The sequence below is a fragment of the Trichomonas vaginalis genome, chromosome II, assembly GCF_026262505.1.
Source record: "Trichomonas vaginalis G3 chromosome II, whole genome shotgun sequence".
Taxonomy (NCBI): domain Eukaryota; phylum Parabasalia; order Trichomonadida; family Trichomonadidae; genus Trichomonas; species Trichomonas vaginalis.
Genome location: NC_067204.1, coordinates 24,679,090 through 24,695,031, shown reverse-complemented (window position 1 = coordinate 24,695,031; position 15,942 = coordinate 24,679,090). Strand labels below are relative to the sequence as shown.

Genomic DNA, 15,942 nt, shown 5'->3' with positions numbered 1-15,942 from the left:
AAGAAGACCATGATATTTACACAAATTATTATTTAAATAAATGTACAGGTGTTGATAAAGTTTTTGATTTGTTAGATAAAATATCAAAAGAAACAATTGGTACATATAAAATTTTGTGTGATTGTGGTTTCATTGTTGAAGATACCAATAATGTTTCATATGAAAGAACAGCACCGAAGGAAGATGAAGTTGAAAAGTCTATACCATTCGTTATTAAGAATATAAAAGATATGAAAACGTATAAGCATTATATTTATTCATTTATTTCAGAAAAAATGGAAGCAACCCATAAAACATCTTCTCATCATTTTATAGCTATTCATACATTCCTTTTCAAAGTTGTGAAATTAAATAAGACAGGAATTAGATTTAATGTATCAGGGTACGCATTCTTGAGTAAATTAAAATGTATTCGTCACGTCGCAGATGATAAAAATTTATGTGTTCTTAATTCATTTTATGGACTTTAAAAAATAAACTTTATTTTTATTTATTTTTTAATTTTTTATTCTTACATAAATGAACAAAAACGGAACCGCTAAAATGAATGATAATCAAATTAGAGCAGAAGGTAGAAGGTTATTTAAACGCTTCTATAACATTCCTGATGGTGTTAATCCTAAAACTCGTAGAAGTTATTTAAATGAAGCAATAGATTCATATGAAGGGTTTGACATTTCATCAGAAAGTGAGAGATTAGCGAGAATGTTAAATGTTAATATTGATTTCTATTATTGTGATCCTCAACCAGAAGACGTGGACATAAATAAGGTAGACTTTCCATTAGTGGATTCAATAATGATAGATCCAGAATTTGAAACAGTAAATATTTTATTAACACAGAGTCCATGTGGAAAACTTCACGCTGACAGAATAACAGACGTTGAAGCACTCACCGGCTATAGAGTTTGTCCATATTGTAAAGAAGAAGTTTATTCTATCCGTGATGATCCAGAAAGGAAAAACCAAAGAAGATTTTTAAAGCATTGTGAGAAATGTAAAGAAAATAATGGAAGATTAATTCAAGACGTTCAGTTGCAAAAGACACAGCAACCATATGCACCACATATTACGAAACAGAAGATATATCAGTGGTTATTAGCTCACAATTTGCAGGAATATTATCAACCGACAAGATATTATATTACTTTTGACTTCGAAACATTAGAGACTAAAGAAGAATTACAACTTTCTGAGTGTGCAACTTTGAACGCTTACTTAAAACCATTCATGGTATCATCAACGGTTAAATTAAATGATAAAACATATACGAGGAATTTTTGCTTAACTTCAAGTGATTCTTTTATTTCTGATTGGATTGAGTTTTTATTTTCAACCTGTTCATTAGTTGCTAAATCAAATATTGAACAATATGAAGAATTAATGAAGTCTCATACATTAAATGAAAAACAGAAGGAAGCATTTAAAGAACTTCTAGATGAGGAATTCAATAAAGTGAATATCATAGGTTTTAATTCGGGAAAGTTTGATTTAAATTTAATTCTTCGTGATTTAAACACTGCAAAATGGAAAATAAAATCAATGCTGGGTTCATCTTCACAATTTAAGCAAATTATTGTAAAGAAAACAAACGTTCCATATGAATTGAGATTTATTGACATCAGAAATTATATAGCGGGTGGGACATTAGACCAATTCACTCAAGATTTCGGAAACAATAAATCACGTGTTAAATCCTTTTTCCCTTATCAATTCATCACATGGGAGAATTACGAAGAAGAATTATATAAAGTGGAACCATTCACTCAAGATTCATTTTATTCAGCATTAACCCAAGAAACTATATCAGATAGTGATTATCAAATATATCTCAATGATGCTAAAAATTTTAAGAATAGATTAGAATATTTTATTCATTATTGCAATAAAGATGTTGAAATTATGATTGACCCAATTGATAAAATTATTGAAGAAACATTTGTTTATAAAATTGACATGCTTCATAATCTTTCTTTATCATCGAATGCTTCAATGATTCGTTACGCTTTAGCATATAAAGACTTTAATCCTAATGAAAAATATCCTGAGGAAGAGATAGAATCAAGTTTTGAATTAACGAAAAAGTATTGGAAATATAAAATTGAATCATATAAGAAACAAGATGAAAAAGCAGAAAGGGATACTAAAAATAATGTTTCAATGGATGATTTTCAATACTATCACGATTTAATCCTTTCATCTAAATGCAAAATGTGTGGTAAAGCGTTTACATATGCAAATAAACCAACATTGGATAGAATCGATAATGAAAAACCACATACCAAAGAAAATTGTCAGTTAATGTGTTGTTATTGCAATGTCGTAAAATCAAATAAAGATGAAGATGTTCAACGTTTAAGAATCAATTTAAGAAATTATGCATTAAAAAATAATTTACCAATGACTTTAGATTCAGTTGAAGCTTATCACATTCTCCGTAATGGAATTACTGGTGGTTTATCAAATGTTCAACATCGTGTTAATCTTAAAGGAATCACGCACATTAATAAACTTTCATATAATCCAGAAACTAAAACTGTATCAAATGAGGACACCACCAACATTATGACTCATTTCGTTGGAGTTGACTTTAATTCATTATATCCTTCATCATTTTCATCTAATCCTCATGATTTCATTCAATATACTGACCATAAAATGTATATGCCAGGAAGATTGAATGGTGTTATCATTTGTGATACAGCAACAAAGAAAGCAAAAGCACTGGGAATAATTAAGAAGAAAAATACTTTATTCGTGGCTGAAGTAAAGGGTCACATTGATGAAAAATACATTAATGATTACATAAACTTTTTACCGATAATAAGAAACTTAGATATTATCACAGATGAAAAAACAATTGGCAGTTTTATGTATAATTACATGAAATCAAACAATCTACCAGTTGACCAGAAACAGAGAAAATTAACTCAATTAGCATCAACACACAACCAATATCAACCATTTTCTTCTTATTATCTTTGGTATCTAATAGACAGATTTCATTTTATCATCGATGATATTCAATCAATTTTAACATTTACGAAAAACACTTGTTTTAATGAATTTGCGAACAAATTTATGAACGAAAGACAAAAGGCTGAATTAGAAGGAAATAAAGGAAAAAGTTTATTTTGCAAAATTTCACTTAATGGATCATATGGTTACGATGCAATGAATACACAAAATTATGCAAAGACTAAAATAATGAATGCACAGAAGGCACGCGTTGCATGTATGTCAAATAAGTTTAAAAACATAAGAGAAATAGGAGAGGATACATATCAAGTGATGCTCAAAGATAGATTTTATAGATGTGATACATGTTTACAAGAGGCATTTTTTACTTTAGATAACGCAAAATACTGGTATTTAGTTTTCATTTATGATTTTATGTATAAATGCTTGGATGTTAATCGTTTTCATTTCATTGAAGGTGATACTGATTCATCTTATTGGGCAATCGCTGGCGATCCAAATCTTCCTAACACTCAAGCATTTCAAGCAATTGTTACCGATAAACAATTTTATGATAAAAACATTTTCAAATTCGCACCTTTTGATTTCTTCTGTTTTGATGAGAAATTTAAACCTAAATTAAAGAATAAAGCTGAAGAAAAAGCACATGAGAAGAAGTTATTGGGTTTAGCAATTGAGAAACAAGGTGATAACATGGTTGCTTTATGTCCTAAATGTTATACTTCATTCAACGGTTCAATTGATGGAAGTGATTTTAAAAAGATTGCACAAAAAATGAAAGGAGTTAGTTTACGACAAAATAAACAATTAACACCTAAAAATTATTTGGATATAATAAATGATAAAGTTATTTTCGATGGTCAAAATATTAATTTACAACTTAAAAACGGGTCAATGACTCGCTTAACAATCGGTAAGACTGCATTAACAGGAGCACACACTAAGGCTGTATGTTGTGAAAATGGATGTTGTATGCCATTTATTTAATGAAATGCCACAGAAGAGACAAAGAGGTGGGCACCCTTAAACATTTATTTTATTTTTATATAAATGGATAACGTAGATTTAATAATTTTAATTGATGATTTAATATTTAATCAAAATTTTCTTAGTTATTATGATTTTAAATCATATCTCCAAAAATATGATGAAAATATAACGGGTGATGATATGGATTATTATTATCCATATTATAAAAATGAAGTTTTGAAATATCATGATAGAATAATTTCTAAAATTAAAGACAAAATTAAAAATAATGATTATAAAAAGGGAAAAACTAAACCACAACTGAAACAGTTGAAAGATTTCAAAAATAAAGTATTAACAGAAGAAGATATTGATGAATTATATAATTTATATAATCCTGAGCCGCAAAAGCCAAAAGAGAAAGTAGCAAATGTTCAACAGCTAAAGGTGCAAAACACCCAGGTCCTTCAGACCATAAATGATGCACAAGCTTTAATTTATGATTCATTAGTTAAACCATATTCAGCCCGACTTTTAAATGAAGATCAACTTTTGGAATTCATCCTTCAACATAAACTCGAAGCGGGAAAGTATATCAAACCTTTATATACAGCATATTTAAAACAAATGAATAGAATACATCCAGAATTAATGAAAGGAAAATCAACAACTAAAACTTCATCATCCAAAATCAAAGCAGATAAAATTAAACCACTTGCAACACCAAAACCTCCAACGACAGTACCTCCTCCTCCTTCAGTTAATCCTTCATCATTCACTTTATTATATCCATTTCAAACATTAAAGAAGCAAAAAGATTTTAAAAAGGATTTCAAGATATTAAATAAACCAATTGACCCGAAAATTCAACCGTTAAAGGAAAAATTCAGTCGCCCTTCATTTGCTCCATATCCATATTCATACGAAATCGATCATCTGGAATATTCAAAAGGAAAAGTTACTTATTTATTTGCCATTAACATTAACACCAGATATTTATATTGCATTCCGGTGAAAGGGAAAACAGAACAGGAAACAAGAAGAGCTATTCAATACTTACTAGATCATGAAAGAGTAGATAATATCCGGGGTGATGGCGATAAAGGATTTCAGGCAACTATGACTCATTATTTCCCACAAATTAATTTTTACTTTTCATCCTCTCCATATACGTTTCATAATAAAATAATTGATGCGGTAATGAGAACTCTTAGAGATGCGTTAGGGGTTAACGGTCAGATATACTGGGATGGAAATCATGACTCCATCATACAGCAGTTAGTATATTATTACAATAATACATGGCATAGAACTATAAACATGAAACCAGTGGAAATGAAAAATGATATTTCAAAAGAATGGGAATATATTAGAAAGCAAATGGAAAGGTTAAATGATGTTAAACGTGAACAAATTAATTCGGGGCTCATGAATTTTAAACAAGGGGATAAAGTTTTGATTCATCTCGATTATGGAAAAACTAATAAATTAATGACAAAAAGAAGACGAAGATTTGACACAATAGCTGAATTTGTTAGATATATTAACGGCAATGCATTAGTTGAAGTTGGCGATAAATTAATAGAAATTCCGATTTATTTTATTACTCCATTATATTTAAATAATATTTAATTTTTTTTATTTCGTAAGAAATGAGTGACAACAAAGCAGCCAAGAGTCCTGATTCAATTAAGATTCAGAGTCCAGACGATGAATATAAAAAGAAACTAAACAGAATTAAATCAAAAATATGTTATTACAAAAAGAAGCCACAATGTGGTGGGGTTGAAAACGATAAAGAGAGGAAAGAAATAATCGAAAAATTAGAAACTTATCGTTCAATCCTTAAACTGAGTGAAGCAAAAATAAAAGAATTTAATAGAATAAATAAATTGATTGGAAGAGATGAATTTAATAAAGATGAATTTTTAAACTCTATCCAAATTTAATTTTTATTCCTCTTCGACAACATCTCTCTTTCCATCATTACTGCATAACCGCATTTTCTCAATTTTAGTGGTTTGTTATTTTTAACATGTTCTTGCATCATTTTTATCATTTCCTCCCTTGTTATGATTCGTGGTAAATTTTGAGCTTGTGGGGTATTCATTTATGATAAAAATAAAAATTTGTTATCACTTATTTTATCGTGAAGTGACTCAAAGAGTCCGGAGACAAAGTCTCATGTTTTTAGCTTATTCAATAATTAATTATTTTTGAATAACTGGGAAATAAATTTACGTCAAATATGCAATTTATAAAATCTTATGTCGACAGGCTACGTAGCACAGTGGTCTAAGGTGGTGTTATGGAGGGGTCAAGGTCTGTGGTTCGAACCGCGACAGCGCCGTATTTTCTTATTTTCTTTGTTTGTCTTGTTTGTCGTGAATAAAAAGTGTCATAAAAGTGCTCTATCTTCCACGGAAATAAATAAAAAATTTACTTTATTTCTTCTTTATTTCTTCTTTATTTCTTCTTTATTTCTTTGTTCCCGTGGAAGAAGGGTTTTGCTGTTTTTTCTCAGCCAAAATCAATGATTTTTTCATTTTTGGAATCCTTAGCGAATGAGGAATCTTTTCTCTCGTGGAAGCTTTGACCTAAAAAAGCCGCTAGCGCAAGGGCGAAGCCCATAATTTAGGTGAAGAGACCCAAAGGGTCAGAGCCGCAAAGCGGCTAGGTGAGATATCACCTGTTTTTTCACCTGTTTTTATGGTAGCACTGAAATAAAATTTTGTTATCAGTTATTTTATCATCATTTTATTAAGTTCATCTTTAGTTAATAATTTGAATGGATTCGCTAATGTTCCACCTTGAGTCACAACACTTGCCCCGGCTAATTGTGAAGAACCTGGGATAAGTACTCCATGAAATGATTTCATTGGTATCATTAATTTAGAAATAGTTGGCTTAATTAATTTGGTCATTTATGATAAAAATAAAATTGCATAATTTAAATTTTTTTTCTTTCTCATTTTCTCATTTTCTCATTTTTCATTCTGTTTTGGTTTCAGCAACTTTTCAAGTTGTTGTCTTGTCAGTAACTTTAATTTTAACTTTGGATCAAATATTGGGTTTCCATCTTTATCTCTTCCAATAACACCATATGGTAGAATCTTCATTTATACTAAAATAAAAATTTAAATTATGCTGTTTGCTCTTTTGGAGCTCAGGACTTTCATGATTTCTTCGTAAATTTCCTTCAGACTTCTTCGTAATGAGCGTAAATGACCCAAAAATAAGCCGCTAGCGGCAAGGGCAAAGCCCATGTTTAGGGTAGAAGGTTAGATCTAACCTCTTTTCTAACCTCTTTTCTAACCTCATGAATTTTCATGAATTTTCATGAATTTTCATGATTTCTTCGTAAATTTCCTTAAGATAGAATAAATAAAATTAGTTTTATTTTTATTTTTTTATTTTGTATGTAGAAGAGAAATGTCAACAATCAGCACAACAACAATCGGCACAACAACAATTCAAGCCACGAACGGTGGGACTCTGTCCACAACTACAGCACCAAACTCGTTAGTTATGAATCCTACGTCAATGTTAGTAGAGATGAAAAACTTCATTCCTTCTTCATATACTTTTGAAACAAAAATCCAGAAGATAAAGCAAGAACTGTTAACAAGTAATTTAGACTGTAGTGCGAAAGATGAAACAAATGAAGAATATCTTTATGAAATGCAGGACATTATTGACCATTTGCCTAAACTACCTGAAATCCAACAACAAAAACTAACTATTCCTGAATTCGACGAAATTGAAGTGAAACCAACTGACTCAGTAGAAATAAAGAAGTTCATACGAAAGGTAAATTATGAATTCCTTGGTTTTCATTGCAACCATAAAGTTATGAACAAAGATTGCGATATGGTATATAAGAACATCTCTGACATATATAAATCTGAAGAATTTAAGACATACGACAACCTTGTTTCATTAGCTGCAAAATGTGTATGGCAGATAAGAGATAAAGATAGAAGGGGTAAAATATGGAACGAACAAATAAAACCAACAGCTTTTGAGTTAAAGAAAACCATTGACGCCTTAGTTGTTTTAGCAGGTAAGGTTTCAGAATATAACGCAAAAATGAACCCACAATGTTCTAAATGTAAAGCAGCAATTAGGAAATATACTCCGTCAAAGAGATAGAACGTATGCGAAACGACTATGCTGACTTAAAGAAAGAAGTAGAGAAACCAGCAGAAAATAAAATGAACATGTTAGAATTTCTGAACAAAAACTATCCAACAGTTGACGATTTCCTTCTATCTGATGTCAAGAAGAAGTATAAAGAAACTTTCGGTATCGTTAAAACATTTGATATCCTCAGCGAAGAAATAGAAGCTACGAAACTGTTTAAAGTCTCACGAATTCATAACGTTTACCATGTAAAACGCTTATAAAATAACTGGGGTAGAAAAGAGGTTAGAAAAGAGGTTAGAAAAGAGGTTAGATCTAACCTTCTACCCTAAATTATATTTTTGCCTTCCTCCTTTCGTAAATGTCATGTTGTCATCATTTTTAAAAGAAGTTAATTTAACCTGGTGACGTAGTGACACTGAAAAAAATTAATTACAGACATAAAATATATTTAGTTCATTCATTGAACTCTATACCATGCGAATACAGTCATAAATGGTGGCATGTAATCTTTACTTTGTCCCGTTGTTTGTGTATATCCTGAAACGCGATGTGTATGGTTTCCTTCTCCCTGAGTGTCATCCAGTAACAATTTATAGCAAACTTAACGTTGTCTTTAACATCATATCCTTTACCTTTTGTCATTCCTGACCAATCCCAATATCTATGCTTATGCCAACCTGCTTGAGATGTACTTAAATCTATGTAGTGACTGTGTGCAGGTAAATTTTCACCTGAAATCGTTTTACTTCCCCCTGTTTCCTTTGAAGAGTTTGCACAATACAAAAACCTGTCAACTATTTGTTCCCATGCACCAACACCAAACATTACTTGAGGACCTCTTGCATCCATAGATGTATAAATAGAACCTACTGGGTTCATTAAATCAAACATATGAGATATTATAGGATTGTCTCTTTTGAACTTAAGATATAGTGTAACTATTTCAGGTTTCTTCTGGTTTGTGTCAGAATATTTTTTTAATATAATCTTATGTTTTCAGGGTAGGTAAAATCTTGACTATAATATTTATTTCTGTCATCTTCATAATAGTATACTATTCTCGTTTTTTTCTATTGCATTATATCTTTTATATCTATAATATTCTAAATATAATGTTTGCTTTTTTGGGTCTACACGTGCGTCAACACCATAGTCATAATAATATGGTGCTGGAGCTGGGTTAGGTAATGTCATATCTGCCATTTCATAAACTCTTAAATATTTCTTTTGTTCGTCTCCATATAAGTTTAAGTAGCAGTTGTTGTCTAATGGAACTTTAACTTGTGTACCATCGTTCTTTTTATAGCTTACATACATTTCATTGTTATTTTTCGGAATGAGTTTATACCGTATACCATTTTTAAGGAGTGTACAAACTCCCATCTAAAATATTTATTTTCTTCATTGACAGAAAAGTCACCAACAATAGTTTCAATATTTTTTGTTCCTATCAAACTTTGGTATATTTCGTTAACATATTCCTTATCTGCTTTCTTATTTAACTCATCGTTAACATATTCCTTATCTGCCTTTTTCATTAACTCATCGTTAACATATGTTTTATCCGCTTTCTTATTTAACTCATCGTTAACATATTCCTTATCTGCCTTTTTCATTAACTCATCGTTAACATATGTTTTATCCGCTTTAAGGTCTAAACATCCTGAAACCCATCCTGTATCGGCTTTTGTTTTTAAAATCTTTGATGTCCATTCATGATACCATTCAACCATTTCTTTAATTTCATTATCTTTTTCATCAACATAAACCAAATTTGCTTTCTTCATTAATTCACTATCAACCATTTCTTTAATTTCATTATCTTTTTCATCAACATAAACCAAATTTGCTTTCTTCATTAATTCACTATCAACCCTTTCTTTAATTTCATTATCTTTTTCATCAACATAAACCAAATTTGCTTTCTTCATTATGTCATTTAGGAAACCTTCTATGAATTCCTCATTTAAATTAAATCTTCCAATCTTCAAAACTTTAGGAAATGCATTTAATGCGTAATATCTCTGTTCTTCTGGTGGAATTGATGTTATATCATCCGTTATACCTTTAATTTTAGAATTCATAAATAAAATTTCTTTTATATTTGATATCACTGCACCACCTTTGCAAACGAATTCGAAATGGTCATTTTTCAATACTATCTCCAAATCTCCATATTTCAACCTTTGCGTTTGTTCTGCCGTCTTTGAATTATATGCATATATGGCGTATGTAATGGTCTGCGCCTTAAGTTGTTGTAGTTGCTGTTGTTTAATCATTTATTACGATTTAAAAATAAATATTTAATCTGTTATCTCATCAGCTATTTTTTCTATTTGAAATTGCCATAATATTTCATTCATAAATTCTAAATCACAATCAAATAGGTCAGTTATTCTAAATTTAATATTTGATAAATCTTTTGAATGAAGAATAAATGAATTCCCGGATAATTGAAACGGATATGATAAAGAAAATGTGTTTAAGTTGATGGATAAAATGTTTTGTATTGATGGGTAAGAGTTAGGGTCTAATGTTTGATGTGAAAATCTCATTGGGGTATTAACTTTATCACATTTGATTAAAATGAAATTGGAACCAGTGTCAGAATACAAAACATCCCCAACATCTTTTTCAAAATTTAATATCCCCAACAATGAACGAAGATGAGGAGTACAAAATTTAATTTTCAGCGGGAATTTAATAAGGTTATTTATTTCATCAAGTTCAAAAAGTTTATCAGGTTTTGATTTAAAATTTTCTTCATACCATACGATAAATGATTCATTTAAATAACTTAAAATCATGTTAATATCCCATTTCGCTATCACATTATTTATATACATATCATACGTTTTTAGGTCTACGACCCCGCTATGCGGCTCATGGTCTTCTTTAATAAATGATATATAATCTGAAGGGTCTAAAAGAATGGGATTAAATTTACCACTCACAGAAACGAGAGTAACATTATAAATTCCGCTAACTGTTAAATTTAATTCACAGTTATTATTCGAAATAATATTGATAATTGACATTTTTTATTACGATTAAAAATATGGTAAAGCGTTATTTTCCAGTGATAAATAAAACTAGAATAAGATTACCTCAAGAATTCATAAATTCAACGAATAAGAAATTCATTCATGTTATAAATTTTAGTGTTTTCAGAAAATATGAGTCGATGTCATATTCATCATCAGGTTATATTTCACTTCATTCAAATTTAGTTCAATCAAACCCATATAATGACCATTTCATAAGATTTTCAGATGGTATTAAAAATGTAATTGATAGATTAAAATATGAAACAGATTGACAATATCGAATTTTTGGAATTTTGGTTTAAAAATCCCGATGGAAAAAGATTGAAGTTAAAGATAAAGCAGATACTATAACAAAAACAATTACAATGACCGATCCAGATAGTGGGGAACAAAAAGAAATAAAACAAACGATAGAAACTGGTGAAAGGTCAATTATTATTGATTATGATTCAAAGGATTATTATTCGATAATGTTTAATGCTTGAATATTAAATAGCCTTAACAAAGAATTTTTCAAGTGATATTTTATTTCATCAACTATTTTATTATATAATATCATTATATGTTAAATGAAGTTCAGTTGTTGTTCCGTTCTTTGAATATCTTAATTGTGCTAATATCCTTTATAGGATTTATTTTTGCAACTGTTCCGCAGCATGAAACCTCATCATCTATGAAAATTGAATCTTCACGTCTGAATCTTGAACATCACAAAGAATGGCAATAATGTGAATTAATGATTCATAAGGTAAAATAATTAAACCGGATTGGTCAATTAAATTTATTATTGAATCATAATTATCAGTTATTATATCACGGTAAATTTTCATTAATTCAGAATTAATGTCTATTTTATATGGCGCATTGCGACTGTAATCGTAGATTCCTGGGTTCTCGATGTTTGATGAAAGAGGTGGGGGGTATGTTGGATAAGTGGGAATTTCAACAGGTTTTACCAGGTTCAGATAAAATGATTGGGTCTCCATTCTCACGGTTTTCTTCATTCTCCTCATTCTTCGGTAAGTCACGAGTTAATAAATTTGGTTGAGTTGCTGACCTTGTTAATTCAGGACTAACATTAACTTTAACATTTTGAATAATTCGTGATTTATCATCATTTACGTTATAACCAACCGTAATCTCTGCTTTTGCGTTAGTGTTCTTTTGACTAGTGAAACGTCTTCTCATTTATAATTGAATAAAAAAGAAAAATATATATTTAAAGTTTTATTTAGTTGTTACGGTAATATCCCAAGGTTCATCATTGTTTGCTTATACTTTCTTTGTAACTGCACCAATAATGTTATTGATATTGCTTTGAGTTTCTTCAGTCTTATTTCATCATTTACAATATCTTTAATCATTTCATTACATGCATTCTTAAAACATCTGATTTTTCTAATTTACGTCTATCACTTTCTTTAATTAAATCAAAGTTATAACCTTGTTGAGAATAAAGTGGTTTCTTTATCAATTCCTTGAACGCTTCTGCAAGTGAAGATGAAGAAATTCTTGCCACTTGAATTGGTTTAAATTCTGCTTTCATTGCTTCTTTCTGTTCATTGAACACTGGATCGAATAAAGCAACTTTAAAGAATTTCTTAGCTGGAATTTCAGATCTCAAATTTGCATATTGACCATCAAACTGATTAACATATCGTGGTAATCCATCCGGTCCCTCTTCAATAGCATTTAATTCTTCATTGAAATAAGAATATGGATTACGACGGTATGAATTAATTGGACCATTTTCACCTTCTCCAATGTATTGTTTAACAGCTTTTCCATTTTCATCAAATTGCATAGGATAACGTTCATTATATGCTTTGCGTTTAGGATAATCAGACATAGTTAATTTATAACCATTTATGACTTTAATATTTCCTTGACCATCAGTAACGAAAACTTCATTTATACCATCAGGTTTTCCATTTGGACCTGTAATGTCTGCTTCGTGTGCTTCCCAATTTGGACCATGACGTTTGGCATATGCTTGAGCTTCTGGTAATGTTAAAACGTTTCTCATTTGTTTAACATCTTTTTGAAGACCAGCAACAATATGAACTAATTCTTTCATTCCATCAGGAACTTTCATAGTTCTATTATATGCACCCTTTTTGTTTGTTCCTTGTTTTAATGGAACCTGTAGAAGATTTGCTATTTCTGTCATGTTTAATTATAAATAAAAAATAAAAATTAATTATAAAAAGTTATTCGAATTTAATGGAACCTTTATTTAAATCAACTATTATCTTTCCATGTTCACCTAATTGCTGATATTGTGTGTAAAGTTCATTAATGCTCATTGGTAAATTCACTTGATAAAGCATAACGTTCAACTGTTGACGACTAAACCCACTGAAAATGAAAAGGGTTGATAGATTTGATTTAATGTTTGTGCTTAATGCTTTAAAGTATTGAACAGCCATGAAGAATGAACACTGAATGTGTCGACATTGAGTTAATAATTGATTAAAATATGATTTCTCATTTGTTATTAGTTTTGATTTCACCGCATCATCTAGAAAAATGAGTGAATGCAAAAATTCTCTATCAAAATTTGAAATAGAAAGTGTTTCAAATAATTCATCCCGTTGTTTATCAATAATTTTATCCTCTAATCCTTGCTTCTTGATTGTATTATATAATTCTTTATACATTAAAAAGTTTTTTAAATAATCTTCTGCTTCTTCTTGTGATAAATAAATAATTGGAATTTTGATTAAATGCTTTAAAGATTCAAATGTATCATCTGAAAGTGAACCTGAACGGTTGATATAAATTAACACATGTGAATAGGGGGAAGTGTTAGCAATAATGATAATTTGTTTTAATATCGTTAATGTTTTACCTTTATTTTGTTTACCAATTGCTGCATTGATTGAATTTAAATAACATTCAGAATATGGAATTTTCATTAATTTTTCCTTAGATAGAGCATTTCTATTATCACTCAATGCTTCATTAATCATATCATCTACGTATGTATTATATACTCCTGCTAATTCTTCATAAGGGGTGGATGAATTTAAATCCATTTAATCAAAAATAAATTTATAATTTTAAACATTTCTATTCATCAATATTTCATCATATGAACTTCTATACTGTGGTGGTGTACCTGTTGGATGATATTTCAAACCTTCATCCGGTGTCCATGTCCAATATGTAGTCCTAGTAAACCAAACCTGAGGAGGATTTGTCACCTTTGAACAGTAAGTGTCATTTTCACCCTGAATTATTGGATAAGCTTTCACTTGTACTGTAACTTGTGAGTTGAAAGTTTCTAATCCATCAAAGAATATACCCGCTCCATCACGTTGAACTGGAATAGTGCATAAGAATGAAGTTTGGTCTTTCCATGTTCTAGTTAATGGCTTGCCATCATCATCATTCAATGGTCTAGTTAATGAGTCCTCGTATTCTTCCGTGCATTCATTCACTCCATCTAAATCAGAAGCTTGAAGCATACGTGTAAAGAATATGTCACCCACTGTGGTCATCGCTTGATCGGGGAAGTTTCTGGAATCTATAGTGACCTGAAGACCTCGAAGCATTGGATTTTCTAAAACTGTTCTTTGCATTGCATTCTTCGGAAATGCTAACACAATATCTGTAACATTATGAAGAGCGTATGAGAAATCTGAGCTGATACCTTCAGGAGTGATGCAACTCCATTTAGTGAACGAACGTCAATATGTTGAGCTGGAATCATGAATGGATCTTCCTTACTGAATAAACGTGGTATTGCTTTAATTGATTCTTCAATTAAACCATATCCTGGTGTAATGCATTTATCCTCTAAAACTTCCATCTTTGTGCATGAAATAATAACGTCTTCAACTGTTGCGTCAGCAGATGTAGTGGCTAAGCTTGTAATTAATTTGGCAGGAAGTCCGATTTGTTGGAATTTGCGATCATATTTATAAACATGATTCATAATCTTTTTTCATAATTTTCATCAGTTATCTTTTCATAAACATAATTTTGTAAATCAGCAACTCTTAATGGGTCAACCTGACAAAATACTAAAGTATCCCTGAAAACATAATATTTAAGAATGATATCACCAAATGATTTAGGATAATCATCGAACGCCTGAAATGCTAACAAATCATTTATCGGAATAATCATATCAAAAATGATATCAACTTCTTCATTTGCTTTCTTGAAAACTTCTGAAGGGTCAATATATTTACCACATACTGAGTTATCATATTTTTGAACATTATTATATAACGAATGAACAAACTTTTTAACTTTCCTTTCTGATTTTGGTTTATATGTTGCAAATGCGAAAGATTCATGGGCGCAATCCATCTGAAGATAACCGGCATCACCTCTTTCAGTTTCTGCTTCTAATTGTTTAAAGTTTTGATTTGATGATTTGTAACCAACGAATAAACGCATGCATTTAAAAGCGGCATCGCATGTGAAAGCTTTATTTGAAACTAGAGTTGCTTTAACTTTGCGTTTAATATATGTGTCACCTAATTGGTTCACATCATGAGCCGGATTTGTAATTCTTAAATGAGTTTGTTTATCATCAAAATATGGAGCATCAGAGTCATAGCATGAACTTTCAAGTTCTCTATAATATCTTCTACCGTCATTCTTTGCAAATATTTCATTTATCTTTTCGAATGAATGAAACACATTTCCATTAATCGGTTTAGTGTTTGGCACCAAATAGTTAGTCGTCATTTATTATTAAATAAAAAATCAAAATTAAAAGATGAAAATGAATTTTTAATTTTAATGAAATAATCAACTATGGCTGCAGGATTCTTTAAAAAGTTAT

At 30.0% G+C, this 15,942-nt stretch overlaps 3 protein-coding genes and 2 pseudogenes across 5 annotated transcripts, besides 1 other annotated feature; 3 read left to right on the top strand and 2 right to left on the bottom strand.

Moving 5' to 3' along the window:
• Positions 1–14,779: part of a mobile genetic element that runs on past the window's edge.
• TVAGG3_0603660 (DNA/RNA polymerase superfamily) lies at positions 1,903–2,773 on the top strand (the record flags this gene model as incomplete). The annotated part of the gene is made up of 1 exon (XM_051239819.1): positions 1,903–2,773. A coding segment is annotated over one exon (871 nt), but the record flags the coding sequence as incomplete, so codon positions are not given.
• TVAGG3_0603650 (integrase core domain containing protein family) lies at positions 4,150–5,535 on the top strand (the record flags this gene model as incomplete). Its single annotated transcript, XM_051239818.1, has 1 exon — positions 4,150–5,535. A coding segment is annotated over one exon (1,386 nt), but the record flags the coding sequence as incomplete, so codon positions are not given.
• TVAGG3_0603640 lies at positions 7,381–8,225 on the top strand (annotated as a pseudogene). Its single transcript has one exon. A coding segment is annotated over exon 1 (845 nt).
• On the bottom strand, positions 12,414–13,236 carry TVAGG3_0603630 (annotated as a pseudogene). The gene has a single exon. A coding segment is annotated over exon 1 (823 nt).
• A 699-nt stretch (positions 14,780–15,478) lies between the features above and the next one.
• On the bottom strand, positions 15,479–15,845 carry TVAGG3_0603610 (uncharacterized protein; the record flags this gene model as incomplete). The annotated part of the gene is made up of 1 exon (XM_051239817.1): positions 15,479–15,845. A coding segment is annotated over one exon (367 nt), but the record flags the coding sequence as incomplete, so codon positions are not given.
• Between the last annotated feature and the right edge of the window lie 97 nt (positions 15,846–15,942).